The 16,765-nt window shown below is 30.5% G+C and overlaps 4 protein-coding genes across 5 annotated transcripts; all 4 read left to right on the forward strand.

Moving 5' to 3' along the window:
- Positions 236–1,413, forward strand: LOC109356878 (nuclear transcription factor Y subunit B-3-like). The gene is made up of 2 exons (XM_019600489.1): positions 236–830; positions 1,384–1,413. The coding sequence occupies exon 1, from the start codon at positions 267–269 to the stop codon at positions 822–824; it is 558 nt and encodes a 185-aa protein (XP_019456034.1). The 5' UTR covers positions 236–266; the 3' UTR covers positions 825–830; positions 1,384–1,413.
- LOC109356460 (splicing factor 3A subunit 2-like) lies at positions 4,550–5,489 on the forward strand. Of its 2 annotated transcripts, XM_019599781.1 has the most exons (2): positions 4,550–4,644; positions 4,681–5,488. In XM_019599781.1, the coding sequence occupies exons 1-2, from the start codon at positions 4,590–4,592 to the stop codon at positions 5,346–5,348; spliced, it is 723 nt and encodes a 240-aa protein (XP_019455326.1). In that variant the 5' UTR covers positions 4,550–4,589; the 3' UTR covers positions 5,349–5,488. The 2 variants fall into 2 exon arrangements, with proteins under 2 accessions (XP_019455326.1, XP_019455325.1); XM_019599780.1 differs by having other exon boundaries at positions 4,550–5,489.
- On the forward strand, positions 11,603–11,992 carry LOC109356350 (nuclear transcription factor Y subunit B-6-like). The gene has a single exon (XM_019599672.1). It carries the CDS (start codon positions 11,603–11,605, stop codon positions 11,990–11,992), a length of 390 nt encoding a protein of 129 aa, XP_019455217.1.
- Positions 13,881–16,291, forward strand: LOC109355918 (probable L-type lectin-domain containing receptor kinase S.7). Its single transcript, XM_019599198.1, has one exon. It carries the CDS (start codon positions 14,065–14,067, stop codon positions 16,087–16,089), a length of 2,025 nt encoding a protein of 674 aa, XP_019454743.1. The 5' UTR covers positions 13,881–14,064; the 3' UTR covers positions 16,090–16,291.

Consider the following 16,765-nt stretch of genomic DNA (forward strand, 5'->3'; position numbering starts at 1 on the left):
ATCCATTCCCCCCACCCTCTTTCCTACCAACCCCGCTCGCCGGAGACACCGTCCCTCGCCGCCGACCACAACCTCCCTTGTATTCAACCCTCAAGTCAACCATATTCAACTCTCTTCACTCCAATCCATCATTCAAATTTGGAGTTTATATTGAATTCGAATTACGTGGATTTCAAGTACTGAACTCCAGATTCTGTGGAATCTCTATGCTTCAATTTCACGCGGAAAGGAGGTGTTCGAATTGAATAGAGTGGAGTTGAGGTTTGATGGCGGACTCGGATAACGACTCAGGAGGTCAGAACGTGGGAAATGCGCAAGGAGAGTTATCGTTGCGAGAACAAGACCGTTTCCTTCCGATTGCGAACGTGAGCAGGATCATGAAGAAGGCTTTACCAGCGAACGCTAAGATATCAAAGGACGCAAAGGAAACCGTTCAGGAGTGCGTGTCGGAGTTCATAAGCTTCATCACCGGCGAAGCCTCCGATAAGTGCCAGAGGGAGAAGCGTAAGACGATAAACGGCGACGATTTGCTGTGGGCGATGACAACGCTAGGGTTCGAGGAGTACGTGGAGCCGCTGAAGGTGTACCTACAGAGATTCAGGGAAATGGAAGGGGAGAAGACAGTGGCGGCGCGTGACAAAGAAGGGAGTGTTGGTAGTGCTGTTAACAGTGGTTATGATTATGGAGCTGCAAATGCAATGGAGATGATGATGCATCATCAGGGACACGTGTACGGTTCCGGTGGCAGTGGCTCTGTTGTTATGGGTAATAAGGGTGGGCCCAGTTACCCTGCTTCTGGATCTAATGCAGGTAGACCCAGATAGTTCCTCATATAACTACATTCATGTATTCATGTGATGTGTTTATAGCTACATTCATATGCTGTGGTGTGAACATTTCCTAAGTTTCAAAATTATATAAACCATCCATCTATATATTCATATTTTGTATACATATATTATACAAACTATGATAAATAAGTATAATTTTTTAAATATACAAAAAAATAAATATAATTAAGTTAAACAAAATATTGAATATTGTAGAGGCAATTCAAATAAAATATGAGTCGAATTCATTATAACATAAGAGTGATTTAAATAATATCTCCCTAAAAGGACTGATGTATTTGTTACGAACAAAAAATAATGAAAAAATATTGACTCTTATATTATTTAGATTTGTCTTCACACTATATCATATTTGTTTGATTTAATTACACTAATCACATTTTCTAATTAACAATTAGACTATATCATATTTCTTAGGCGCATGTACATTAACAATTAGTGTAATGAATATAAATCAATGTGATTTGTATATGTATAAAAATGTGAGATGATTTGTGTAAAAGTTTCAGTAAAACTAATGGAGTTTTAGCCTAATTTATTCTATTTTTTAATTATTATAAAATTCATTATAAAAAAATCATAAAATGGTAGATTTTAGAGTTGTTTAGTTGAGTAAGACTAATAATAATTTAATTTGGGGCTTGTATTAAACTCTGAATGGAGTTAATTCTATTATACCATAAAAAAATTCAAAAAAGTTAAGTGTAAATTTAAATTATGATTGGTGATTGGCAGGTTAGTATTGTAAGTGTTGTATGATAGAATTGTTGTTTGTTTGTTTTGTATGATCACTACTCACTACTCACAAGTTAATAAAGGTGAATTAGAGAAGAGAGTGGATCTGATACATCATTCAATTGATGATGTTCTCATTAGCAATTCTTTAAACACTGAAACAGTTCTTAAAATTCAGATCAGAGTCGTACTCCTAAACGGCCTTTATGTGTTTTTAGAACAGAAAACTGTTTTGTTCTTATTTAGCCAACAAACTTAACCTACTCAATCACATAACTAACACTTCTTTTTTGTATTATCAACCACATATTCACTTTCTATATAATAAATTAATCTTTTTCAGATGCATGGATATCTATTTTAACAAACGTTACTCTCATGAATTGAATTTTTGACTTTTTGGAGATCCAACAAAACCTCAAATTACTATATCAACACAAAGTTTATAATATTAATATATTTTTATTATTATATATTAATATACACTCTATAATTAGTTATAAATTCATATATATATATATATATATTCATTAATTATATAATATGATATTTATATATATATATTAATTATATAATACAAGTGTGTTCACCATTTTGTACAAGCTGACTCACATTCTTACTTTCTAGTATTTAATATTTTAATATTTATATATTTTATTTGAAAGAATTATATCACATTTTTTTATTTTGCATACATGATTACCTTTCTAGAAAGAATAATATTGAAATCTTTTACATAATGACACTTCTTTAAAAGTGTAATTTTTATCCAAAAAAAATGAATAGAATATGAACCTATGATAATCTTTAGAAGGTAACCAAGGTATAAAGAGGAAAATAATTAGTTTTTGGGTATTTCAAAACACAATATTTTCTATATTTAAAAAGTAACCTTAAACAATCATATACAACTTATTTAGTCCCTTCATGATTATTTTTTATATTTAATTATTGTAAAACTATTTGCAACTTATACATCACAAAATTGAATATATCATGGTCCAATGAAATTATATATCTTTCAAAAACATTCACTTTAGAAGAAAAAACATACATTATCTTTCAATGAAATTTAATAAATAATGAAAGAGTATAGACAATGTAGTGAAATGGAATTAAAACTATTATATGTTTTGAAACTAGAATTTAACATTTAATTATAATTAAATGAAATCAATTATCTCATTGTCTAGGTATATTTTGTCTTTATATAATAGCAAGAGCAAAGTTAAAATATAGAAATCATGTATGTTTAATTACTTAAATACCCCTTATATATGTTTATATATATATATATATATATATATATATATATATATAAAACAAGTTAAAACTTGTATGAGATCATTTTTAATTTGATGTGGAGGTTACCATAATACAAGTTTGAAAAGGGCAAGAAGGAAAAAACATCTTTCAATAACTCAAAAGTTTTACTTTCCTAAATCAGTCATCACATTTATCCTACATCATCAACTTTGCATAATGAAAAAGTTCAAGAATCTAAACTTATCAAGAAAAAGCCAAGGGGCAAACTTTGCTCACTAATGAAACTTGAGGTAGTCAAATACATTGAACCTCAATCTTAAATATTTAATGAATTAATATATTCTAAATTTATAATACACATTAATTTTGGGAAAATCTAGAAATAACTTTCAACTTAGCTTGACATGAAATTTAGGGGATATTTGTTATCTCACAAGTTCTGTTACCACCATGCGATTTGTTGAAAATATGTATTTAAGTTAAAAAATTAATAATTAACTATTTTTTTATCAATTATAACTAATATTTCATACAATATCATAATTTGTGACACAATAAATCTGCACTCATATTTTAGTCTAGAAGTAAAAGTGCATAAAAGAATCCTAAACTCTATTATGATGAACATTGCATATTGTGATATTTAGCCTGTAAAACGGATCCTAATCAATTTTCTCTTTATTTTAAAGATATTTTTATCATTTAAATCATAATATATTTTTCTATTGTCAATTTCCATCCAACCAAACGAAATAGTAAAAGAAGAAAATATCTCTTTCTCTTAATTTTCTTTCATTCTCCTTTTATAAAACGTCACAAAATTCTATTATATTTCTTCTCTTTCTCTTTTTCACATTTTTATTCTCACATCTTTTTCTTTCTTATTTTCTCATTTTTAACTAAATAAAGCTTTAAAATTTATTCAAATGTATGTAAAATGATATAATATTTATTTTTTAACTATTTGTGACATCATGCTTAGAAACAACTATGAATCTCTTTTTTCTTTTGTAAGAAATTAATTTTTTGATAGGTTTGTGGTATATGACTCATAGAGTCTTACAGCTAAAGCTTTGTTGGTAGAATCAGTTGTCGTCTTTGATTTGCAAAAACAAAAGGAAAGAAATGAAATAAGTATATTAGGATATGCTATAATAATTCTAATGAAAGATTATTACTTTAGGAGTATATGTATTCATAATGAACATAAATGAATTTCCAAATCAATTTAAATTTAATTTGTAAATTATGACTTAACTTCCAAATGAGGAATAAAAAAAATAAAGATGAGTGTATTAATTCGATGATCCTGACCATCATACTAAGAAAGAAAGATAAGAATGGAAGAGATCCATCAACTTTATTACAATAATTAGTTTTATAAATTAAATGATTTAATATTTATATACTGTTAGTCAATAAATCATCAACTATTTATATATTAAATATTATAAACTTTATAAAAAATAATGTATGTAAATTAATTATGAATAATATATTAATAGTATAAATTTTTTTACCGATACATAAATTTTAAACTCCTAATATGTTAATGGACTTTCTACCAGTAAGAGGATACAAATATGTTGTGATTATATATTGAATCATTTTAAGTTATTTTTAATAAAATAAATTATAAATTACATTTTCCTTATAATCTCAATCACAACATTACACTATATATATATATACATCAAACATCTTTATTCCTCATACCATCTTTCAAGTAATCAAAAAATGAACAAGTTGTTTGTGTTAATTCTTCCGATACTTGCACTCTGTGTACAAGCACTTGATGCACATGATGCACATGATACACATGATGCACATGATGCACATGCTCCTTCTCCCCATTCATGGGCCCCATCTCCACACTCCCCGTCCATAGCACCGTCATCTCTCCCTCCTGCACCGGAGTCTCATGCTCCTGCACCGTCACCTCACGCTCATGCACCGGAATCTCATGCTCCTGCACCAGCATCTCTTCCTCATGCACCGGCAATTCAACCTCCTGCACCGGCATCTCATGCTCCTGCACCGGCGTCTCATGCTCCTGCACCGGCGTCTCATCCTCCAGCACCGGAATCTCATCCTCATGCACCGGAATCTCATGCTCCTGCACCGGCATCTCATCCTCCCGCACCGGAATCTCATCCTCCTGCACCAGCGTCTCATGCTCCTGCACCGGCGTCTCATGTTCCTGCACCAGCATCTCATCCTCCTGCACCGGAATCTCATCCCCCTGCACCGGCATCTCAGGCTCCAGCACATCCAGGAGAAAAGTCACCATCGCCATCCCCAGTGGCTCATCCTCCAACTCCTACGTGGTCTGCACCGGTTCCATCAGCAGTGCCAGATGTTCCTGCTACAGCTCCATCAACTCCACAGGAGAGTTCACCGGATCAGGATGAACCTGGCAAACAGGGTGCAGCATTCAAATACGGTGCACCAATTATGCTTTCAGGCTTGGCAATTCTCTTCACTATGGCTTTCTAAGCCAAACCTCTTTTACCATTTCTATGCTCTCTTTTCTTTATTCATCTTCAAATCTATTCAGGCCTCATCATTGAAGGATAAATAATGTATTGAATTTTTTTATACTTTGTTTTTCGTGATTGGATGAGTTATATTTGTATGGGATGATTGAAATATTTTATTGTTTAGTATTATAATGGAGGATAGTATAATTATTATATATTTGACTCAAGTTTATTGTTATATTACTTACACTGTACTAATTGAGTGTAAACGATAATTAATTAGAAATACTCTATGAGCATCTTGATCGAGAGATGTGTTAGAGCTTGTAATCATTATACTATAATATTTTGCTAGTTGTATAATGCTCTCTTTGACTTAGGTATAATTGGCCAAAATCTGTTAACAAATTTTCTCGTATTATTTCATTTTATTTATTCTATGCCCTTTATTTGATTGTTTGTCGTTAACGATGTGCAACAATTATTTTCGATGCATCAACAATTAGTATCTGAGCCTATTAGTAGAAGACTCTTAACCTATGTGTCAAATTCATAATGATTAAGTCCAATGGAACCGGTAATTATGAATTGTGGTAAAGGAGGGTGAAAGACTTATTGGTTCGACATGGTATGTTAAAGAAAATTTGTGAGGATATGAGATGAGTTGAATGAGAAAGAAACTTAGTGAGACTATGATGTGGACCATAATTGTGTTGGATCCATGACCCTGTAAACCCATCTATGCGACTAAGGTGTTTATTTGCTAACAATATTTCTTTAGATGTTAGAGATAAAGATCTTAATTTAGATGAGAAGTAGAATATCTTTATGGCGTGTCCACGACGTCATGGAGAAGGATGCTAATGCAGGGTATAACATGAACATTGACTTGAATGCAAGGTGTAACACTATATTGCTAGAGATGTAGGGTGTGACGTGGACATTGTCTTGGATGTTAAGATGTGGCACATGCATTGGTTACAATTAACAAAATGTGTATGTTGAGGATATACTCCTTATGATAGAGTATGATAGTTCTTTTGAACTATGATTCTTAGAGTAAACAATGGTGATAGCAGTTAAAACTATCCAAGGAAGCTCTATGGTTTAGCTAGCTGATTACTGAGGAAGATGGTTGTTGGTGAACTATGGTGTAGAGGTTATATAACATCAAAAGACATCCTAGAAATAAAGTTATAGACATGTTTTGTTAGCTAGACGGTGGAATAAGAAGCTCCACTACAAGTTTAGAGAGCTATGATTTTGATAACATCACCAATAATACTCAGAAAGACTTGTGCTGAAGCAGAACATGCTCTCATATAGGAGTGTTGTTAGAGAGTTGAACATTGAGCAATAAGAAGTTGAATATTCGCTAAGGTGAAGATTATTGTGCAATATTTTCAAGGAGCTAGATATTCATTTATTTCAAATAAGATGAAGATTGTTTGAGATGTGTGAAATATTTTATTATATAAAATATTTATATCCTTTGAATTAATTTTCTCGATTACGTAATTACGAAAACAATTAACCCTTTTTATACAATCATGAATAAAATTATTGAAATAATATTTATCTAGGAATCTGTTCTTCACAAAAGCAAAATATTTAGAGTAAATTAAACTGACACCCCCTGAGTTTTAATGAAATTATACAAACCACCCCTCACTTTTCTATACGTACACTACCCTTGCAGGAAAATTAAGTGTAATCTTTTAAACAAAAAATGTGATAAATATAATTAAGTTAAACAAAACATGATATATTATAGAGACAAGTCCAAATAATATATAAGTTGATACATCTTTACTATTTTTGGTTTGTTACGAGTGATTTAAACAAAATATCTTTAGAATTGTTGATGCATTTTGTAACCAAAAATAATAAAGATACATTGGTTTGTATATTATTTGGATTTTTCTCCACAATATATCATGTTTTGTTTAACTTAATTGCATTCATCACATTTTTTATTTAAAAGATTATATTTATTTCTCATGCATGGATATTTAGTGTAAGGAAAGTATAAAAATTATGGGGTTTGTGTAGGTGTAAAAAAGTGAGGTATAGTTTATATAATTTCACTAAAATTTAGGGAGTATCAGTGTAATTAACTCAAATATTTATCTTCACTTTCCAAAAACATTTCTTAAAAAATTCTGAAAGTTGATAAATGATATATGTCGAAATGGAAAGTAATACTTCTTTTGGGAAATAAGTAATTGATTTACTTTTGATTAATAGTAAGTGGTCAATAAAAGTTTATTTACTTAAAAAAACATTTTCAAATTAACAATATAATAATAATAATAATTAAATGACCTTTGACTCATAGAAATTGATTATAATAATAATAATATATCAACAAACTAAAACAATTTAGTTATTGATTATAATAAAGTATGTAAAAATAATGTATTAAAAAAAATCAAATCATATTCAAATATGATTTATGATTAAATATATTTTATTATGTTATTTTAATTTAATTGATTTTATGTTCTATTGATTTAGAAAATATTTGCATTGATTATATTTTAATTTTATATTTTATTACATTATTTTAATTTTATATTTTATTATGTTATTTTAATTTCAAATATGATTTAGTTATTGATTATGTTTTTATTATGTGACTAAAGAGGAAAAAGATAATACATTGTTGTTTCAAGGGGTGTGTAGTCGATGTGTCCTTATCCTTTCAGCCTCACACTTAAAATATTTTGGATTTAGATTACCCTTGTAAATGAGTAGTACGAAGTAAAGTTATTCGACGTTGGAGGCACTCACTTGACTCTGTCTTGTCGATGTTATTTTTGTCGATGTTATTCTTTCCATTAGATGATTGATGTCATATATAATTTATGTTATTTCACACTGAAATAAATAAAATGCTTTAGTATTTATTAAATTGTACCAATTTGATAAAAAAGTATTATTTGGGATTATAATTTCTTTTTATTATCAATACTCCAGATGTTTTAATGTTTTTTCATATCATCTAATGTTATATAAATTCAAGATTTAATATTTTTTCAAAAATACACCCTTATTTTAGATAAAACTTGTATATTATTAAATATCATCTTACTCAATTAATATGTAATTTGTGTTTTATTTGAAATGGTCAAGTTGATATGTATAATTTTTTAACAAATGTTATATTTTGATGTTTTTATATTTTCCTTATTTTATATCTTTTGTTATTTTTGAAACATTATTTTGAAGCGCAATTATATATTTTTCCATTATTATTGTATAAATCCTTTTTTTTTCTCATATGGGTATTTAACAACTAAATAATTTTATCATCTTAAAAATAAAATAAACTTTTCATATTAAATTTCATAAAACATCATATTAATCAATTTATCATCCAAACTATCTTATTAAGTCAACTTGTTAATTGATAATTTTTTTAATAAATAATTGTTCCATTTTATATATTTTAATGTTTGGTATTTAATTTGTTTCATTATTCTTATGTTTTAGAAACATAACCCAAAATGTAACTATTTCTTCCTTTTCAATTTATATCCTTATTTTTAAGTCAATTTTTCATCTCAAGAGTATAAAAAAAATAAAAATCTATTCATCATTTTAAATATCATCTTACTCAGTTTACCATCAAATTACACTTTCTTAATCATTGATTTTGGTATTTTCCTTTTGTGTTAAATCTCTTTCTATTTTACAAAATCAATATTCAATTATATGTTCTTTTCCAAAATTACCCTTATTTTTTTACATCATTATTTCACCTCATATTTTTCCTTAACTCTTAACTATGGGAAGAAAATAAGAATTAATGAGCATTTACTTAATCATTATATTTCAATTTTACAACATTTAATATATTTTTATTTCATGAACAATTAGTTTGTTAAATGAACAAAGTCTCAGATTTGAATCCTTTCAAAAAATACATCATCCACCACCTAATGAACCTAAGAGTTGCTTATTGATTACTGTTTTACATGATCTTAAAGATAAAAACACATAGCACGAGGGAGTAATAATAAACTAATAATTAGTATTCTAATCCTAATATTTTGACAACTCTTACGAAATGAGGGAAAAAGAAGAAAATATATCAAATGATAAGGACTGCAGGAATGGAACGGAAAAGAAAATAATATTCTTCAATGCTTTAGGAGTGTGAAATTTAAATGAGAAATAAGTAAAGTAATAATAATGCAAACATATTTTTTTATTTTTTCTTTAAATATGTAATCAACAATAAGAAATGAACAATAATATAATTACATAATTTTATTAATTGCATTGAAGTATTTTAACATTTTGTTACTAGAAAAAACCTCAAATTAATGGAAATATGAAAATAGCGACATGAAATTTTTTAGAATACTTTAGAAACCATTCAAAATCTTTATCTTTTTTTTACAAAACTTCTAAAGAATAGAGACTTTTCAAAACCATCAATTTTGTTTTCTTCCCATCCAAAATTAGACTCCCAACTAAAATCTAAAAGTCACTAAATTGGGGTCTCTTCTTGGTGATACCTTCAATGTAACTATTTTTTGTTCTTGCTAACCATGCCCATTGAAAAAAAGACACCTAAATTCTCTATGTTTTTATTTTTAGTTATCTTTAAAGATTAAGAAATAATTAAATGATACAAAAACATTTTTTTGACTGAAAATTGTTATAATCCTTATCAACTTTCCATGTAAGAAAAATGAACAAATAATGGAGATGGACAAGAATAAAATAAGATATTATTGAAAAAATATTATTAAATCTTAAATTTATAAAGTATAAAATATTTAGAACAAAATGAAAACCACAAAGAGTATTTGTTTTGATTATTTAGATAGCAACAATTCCCCATCTATAAATTAGTCACAGCCTTTGTTACCAATTGTCTCAAATCAATCAATCAAGAAAAGTTCAACCTATTATCCTTCAGTTCAAACACAGTTCATGGAACCCGAAGGTTCTTTTCTTCAGGATCAGAATCAAAACTCAAGCTCCAGTAAGCAATGTAAAGAATACAAACGATTTACATACATGGTTTTAATTTTTTGGTGTTCTTACATAAAAGCATATTTATTTAATGATCAATATACTAGGTTAGTATCTATACTGGTTTTGATAATTTTTCTTTCCAGATTTTTTGTTCTTTTCCCATATATATATATACATATATAAATAAATTTTGGTATATTTATATCAATTTTGTTTTTTATTACTTTTTCTCTATTTGATTCTTCTCTTTTATTTTTATTAGATTTTTCAGTATGGTAACTATTGGTTTCTTCCAACTTGCATCTTTCTGTGTCTGAAAGAAATGCTTAATTTTTTATCCTGCATTTGTTTTTAACAAATTTAAATTATTTCACATGACAAACTATATTTGAATTCTGTCAAAGTCCTAATTAGTTATTTTTTTCTAGCTATTCACCTTCTTTTTTTTTTCTTCTTTCTTTCTTCTTCTTCTTCTTTATTGTCAGATTCAGAGATGTTTATGGCTTAGCTTTATGCCTTGGTTTCAAGTACCTATTTAAATTTGTTTAGTGAGATTTGACTTAAATAATATTAGCATTTCTCTTATTTTAAGAACTGCACTCATATCACCCCGGAATAATAATGTGATTTGAAAAATAAACTCATGTTTAATATAATTAAGTATAAGTATAATTTCAAAGAATTTTTAATGACATTTTCAGTAGTACACTACATAATTTAAGATATGATTTAAGATAACATTTATCTATTCCAACAAATGATACTCATAATAACATGATCGAATCATAAGAAAATACTAGTGCTTATTTATTGAGAAAATATATATATATACTACCAACCTAAAAGTTTTATACATTATTATTGTATTATATATCATTCATTTCTAATTATCATTGTTTCTTAAGTAAAAATAATATAAATCAATGATAAGTAATGTTAACTATGTATTAGTCCTTACATTATCAATAAATAAATAAATATATATATATATATATATATATATATATTATACTCTTATATATTTATTTACTTTTGAAACACCAAACATTAATTATTGTTAAAAAAGATTAATGGTGTATTTAATAAATAAATAAAAGGTTAAAGAAAGAATAAAAAAATGAAATTGAATGTGTTGTAGAAATAAGATTGGTTGATTAGTTATGATGCATGCATGGGAAATTCTAATATGAGATGGAGTTGATAATAGTTGTTTTATGAACAGGTAAGGAAGAAGAGAATGATGAACCTTGTTTGGCCTTAGCCAATGTGGTTAAAATAATGAAAAAAGTCCTTCCTCCAAGGGCAATCATCACTGACCAAGCCAAGGAAGCAATTGTAGCTTGTACAAATGAGTTCATTGGCTTCATCACTATGGAGGCTAATGACATTTGCCTCAATGAAAACCGTTCAATTATTACTGCTCAGGATTTGTTGTTCGCTATGGACAGGTTTGGATTTGATAACTATTTCAACATTCTCACTCTTTACCTCCATCGCTATCGCCAAAATGTTGCTGCTGCTTCACTCTTAGTCACTAACATGCCTCCACCTCACCTTTCTGAGCCACCATTGCTGGTTCAACCAACAATGCCACAAATGGGTAATAATGTCATCACTCACTTTCATCCCTTTACTTTCATCAATCGTCATCGCTTCTTCCATGACTGAGATATCACAACAACCCAATATATAAAACAACTTGTACTTTGGTTATGTTTCAAGAATAAGCAGCGCAGTAGTTGAATAATACATGTGCCTAGACCTATTTGTAATACTCAAAAGGGTCCTTTGCCAAAAATAAATTACTGCTTATTTAATTCATAATCATCTTCTAATGCAATCCCTGAAATTAGTAAAAATAAGGGCAAGAACAATTGAACCATGTCTCATGAAAGTAAAACAAGGGCAAAGTATATATTATACGATACTAGATGTTCTATTATACTGAATGCGTAAGTACATGAACACGAATCCAAAATCCGGGAATTCCAAAAGGTTGCAGTAATTGTATTGAGGGAATCTACACTAATAATCAATACAAAAGTAAGTAATTCTATTGCCATGATTTTATATAGCAGTCACATTTACAAACAATGAAAATACAAATCAGTTTGAAGGCTTTATATGGTAACTAAGGAATTATAAGAAGTAATAGAATCAATGGCCCGTCTAAAACCTAGGGCGACCAAAACATACCCTAAAATGATTTTAACTCATCATTTAAATAACAAAGCATTCCTAAATGAACACCTACTAAATTAAAATCCATAGATTAACCATTTAATTAATTAACAAACCATTCCAAATTGAACAAAAATCCTAAGCACTATATTTTTTAAAGTTCATCCATGGGATAGTAGGATTAATACTCATGTGTAACTAGCTAGAGGTTTGTCGTGCAAATAGCACACATTTACAGAGTTATATATACATGGGTTTCGTATATACTAAGTCTACTTGAGAGATGTGCAAGAATTGCTAATCCTAATTTCTTATAGCATATTTGGTATATGCATGCTCAATGCCCTGACGATCTAGACACAATATGTTGAATATCATTAACAAATCTTTTATCTTATTTTTGTACTAATAATTAGCCTTAAAGCCAATTAGTAGATGACTTTCAACCCAAATGTTAGATTCATGATGGAGAAGTTTGAAGAAATTAGTAAATTTTGTAGTGTGACAAAGGAAAGTGAAAGTTGTATTGGTTGGACAAGGTTTGTTAAAGGTGTTGCACGATGATAAACCAGATAAGCTGAAAGATAAGGAAATACGATGATATTATAGTGGGTACCACAATCGTGTTGGATCCAAAAGCCTAGAAGTCATATATTGGATTACAACTTAGGTGGAGCAACAAAATCTAAGACAAGTGTGTGGAAGATGATGATCTTCTCTAGGATGAGTAGTAGTTTATCCTTATGGCATTTTTCGTGACATCAAGAAGAAAGTTATGTTGTTGCTAGAAGATCCATTGTTATATTGCACAAATGATTTTAGCGAGCTGATCAATTTCCACCTTGTACAAGGAATGCTTTAGATCGTTCTTGAGTTGGAAAACAAGAACAAAACTAATGTCTGTGGATTTTGGGGTAGTTGAAGTGTTAGGATGATGGATGAATAAGAAAAATAAAAGGTTATTCATTTATGTACCAATGGAGGTTGAAATTCATAAAGAAAAATAACAAACAATGTTTTGAGCCAAGAAGGGTTATATCATGGTTTAAATTGAAAGGCTTGAAGTAATCCAAAAAATTAGGGGTTAAAGTTTAGGCAATTTCAATAGGGTTGAAATCATTAAAATCAAGGATTAATATATATGGTTCATATTTAAACTTGATAATAAAATTATTCATAGTAGTAAAGAAATAAACTATATTGGTCAGAACGGTATTTGACTACTTTCACTTAAGTTTCATAATTTTCCTAATTATTGTAGTTTCCATTTTAAATAAGTGATTTTGTAACCTTATGCCTTAATGTACATGTTTTGAGTGAATGCTTGAACCTTTCCACTTTGTCAACTTAGAGCATGCATCAAAATTGAAAGAGTAATTTTGCATTGTTTATTTAAAAACCGTTGTAAAGCACTACACCCAAAAAGCTCACAGACGCGCCCTCCTTTAACGGATTTGAACCACCAAACCAAACTCTTGCATTCTTTCTTTCTCTCTTCAACTCTACTCATAAAATTCACTCCTTCTTTCTCAATTGTTGAATATCTTCAACTCTTAACCATGTCCACGCCTCATACAATAACAGCAACACCCTTCATCTTATTCTTCTTGTTCTTGTTCACTTCATTGATCAATGCCAATGATGAAGTGTCATTTACCTTCCAATCCTTCAGCCTCCGCAACATCACCCTTATAGGAGACTCCTACCTCCGAAACGGCGTCGTTGGTCTCACCAAAGCCCTTGATGTTCCCACTTCAACTTCAGGTTCCGTCATCTACAACCACCCCATCACTTTCTACGACCCTTTAACCAACACCACCTCTTCCTTCTCCACCACCTTCACTTTCTCCATCACCAACCTCAACCCTTCCTCTTTTGGCGACGGTCTCGCCTTCTTCCTCTCACAAACCAACACCACCACCACCGCCACCACCAACAGACTTGGCCTACCCAATAACCATTTCCTCGCTCTTGAGTTCGATACGCGCCAAGATCCTAACTTTAACGACCCCAATGAGAATCACCTTGGTTTTGACATTGACACTCTCAATTCCGTTCAAACCGTTAATCCTATATTGCATCATGGCATTGATCTCAAGAGTGGCAACACCATCACTTGTTGGATTGATTACAAGTCTGACCAGAATACCCTTTTGGTTTTCTTGAGCTATGCAACTTCTCCTAAGCCTTTTGACCCTGTCCTTAGTCTTAACATTGATCTTCAACAACACTTGAAGGAGGTTATGTATGTTGGGTTCTCTGCTTCTACTCAAGGGAGCACCGAGCTTCATCAAATTCATAGTTGGAGTTTCAAGACTATTGGGTTTGTTCCTGCTAGACCAAAAAGGTTGCATCCTCACAATGTTTCTGATAACTCTGTAAGCACTGTAACTGTTGGTGATGTCAATGGATCAAGTTCTATCAAGAATAGACATAGCAAGAGGCTTGGGATTAGTGTTTCTGTTGCAGGTCCTGCTTTTTTCTTTGTGCTATTTGTGATTTTGGGTTACTTTTCTGTTAAGAAATGGAGGGGTGTCAAAAGAGGGAAGAGTTTTAAGAATGAGTTTGTTGCATGTCCTAGAGAGTTTGCTTACAAAGAGTTGAAATCTGCTACTAGAGAGTTTCATCCTAGTAGGATAATTGGTCATGGATCTTTTGGCACTGTGTATAAGGCTTTCTTTATATCTTCTGGAACAATTGCTGCTGTGAAAAGATCAAAGCACTCACATGAAGGAAAGACTGAGTTTTTGTCTGAATTATCCATCATTGCTGGTTTGAGGCACAAAAATTTGGTCCAGCTTCAAGGTTGGTGTGTTGAGAAAGGGGAATTACTTCTTGTGTATGACTTTATGCCTAATGGAAGCTTGGATAAGATGCTTTACAAGGAACATGAGAGGGGGAAACTATTGAATTGGCCAAATAGGTTCAACATTGCTGTTGGTTTGGCTTCTGTGCTTGTTTACCTTCACCAAGAGTGTGAGAAAAGGGTGATTCATAGAGATATTAAGACTGGGAATATATTGCTAGATGGGAATTTTAACCCAAGGTTGGGTGATTTTGGATTGGCTAAGCTCATGGATCATGATAAGAGTCCTGTGTCTACTTTAACTGCTGGAACCATGGGATACCTTGCACCTGAGTATCTTCAATATGGGAAAGCAAATGATAAGACTGATGTTTTCAGCTATGGTGTGGTTGTGCTTGAAGTGGCTTGTGGTAAAAGGCCAATTGAAAGAGAAGGGGCTAAAATGGTGAACTTGGTTGATTTTGTTTGGGGGCTGCATTCTGAAGGGAAGATAATTGAAGCAGCAGATAAAAAGTTGAATGGAGAATTTGAGGAGGAGGAAATGAAGAAGCTTTTGTTGTTGGGGTTGAGTTGTGCTAACCCTGATAGTGCTGAGAGGCCTTCAATGAGAAGGGTGCTTCAGATTCTGAACAATGAGGTTGCACCTCTTGTTGTGCCAAAAGTGAAGCCATGCCTCACTTTTTCATCTGATTTGCCACTTAGTATTGATGAGATTGTTTCAGATGCTGATGAAGAGTTCAATACTGACCAGTCTATGTGTGAAATAAAGATTGATTGAAGTGTTACTGAACTTCACTCATTTGATTGATTCTTTAATTCTTTTAGAGAATTTGATGTAATGTTGCTATTCTGTAATCTGAATGAATACTAGGAAAAGTCATAGTTCACATTGATAGGAGTTCAAAGCTAATCCATTGAACTTTTCATGGTCTAAGCTTAGTTGTTAGTATATTCAAGGCAAGAAGCTTAGTAGTTAAGCAGATACAGAAATTTACATTGTTTCTCTCTCAAGTTTCATTCCAGTAACATTCTTTTGAATTGTGTTTGTTACCAACCCATTCATGTGTGTGTACTAACTGAATGCTTTGTTGAATTATTCATCTGATGTTTGAATCTTCAAGCATGTTTAAATTTTATGACATGGAATTGTGCTAAAATTCATATCATATATTCTTCAAGTGGTGTGGCTCTTCTAATAAGGAGAAGATAGTGAGTGAGTGGGGTCCTTCAATACAGAGACCTCTATGTTTATTAGGAAAGTTCTATATTTAAATTACTTTGACCATGTGACTATGGACAACAGAAAATAACATAAAATCATTATAAAATTGAACTTTTGCAACGGCTATGTTAGGATATGGACCCATGAAATGACTATGAGCACATGGCCCTCCACTATCACTTTGGAATATAGCTATATAAGAAACAACTACACATATTTATTAATTCATATA

This window comes from Lupinus angustifolius, chromosome LG09, assembly GCF_001865875.1.
Source record: "Lupinus angustifolius cultivar Tanjil chromosome LG09, LupAngTanjil_v1.0, whole genome shotgun sequence".
In the NCBI taxonomy this organism is placed as follows: Eukaryota; Viridiplantae; Streptophyta; class Magnoliopsida; order Fabales; family Fabaceae; genus Lupinus; species Lupinus angustifolius.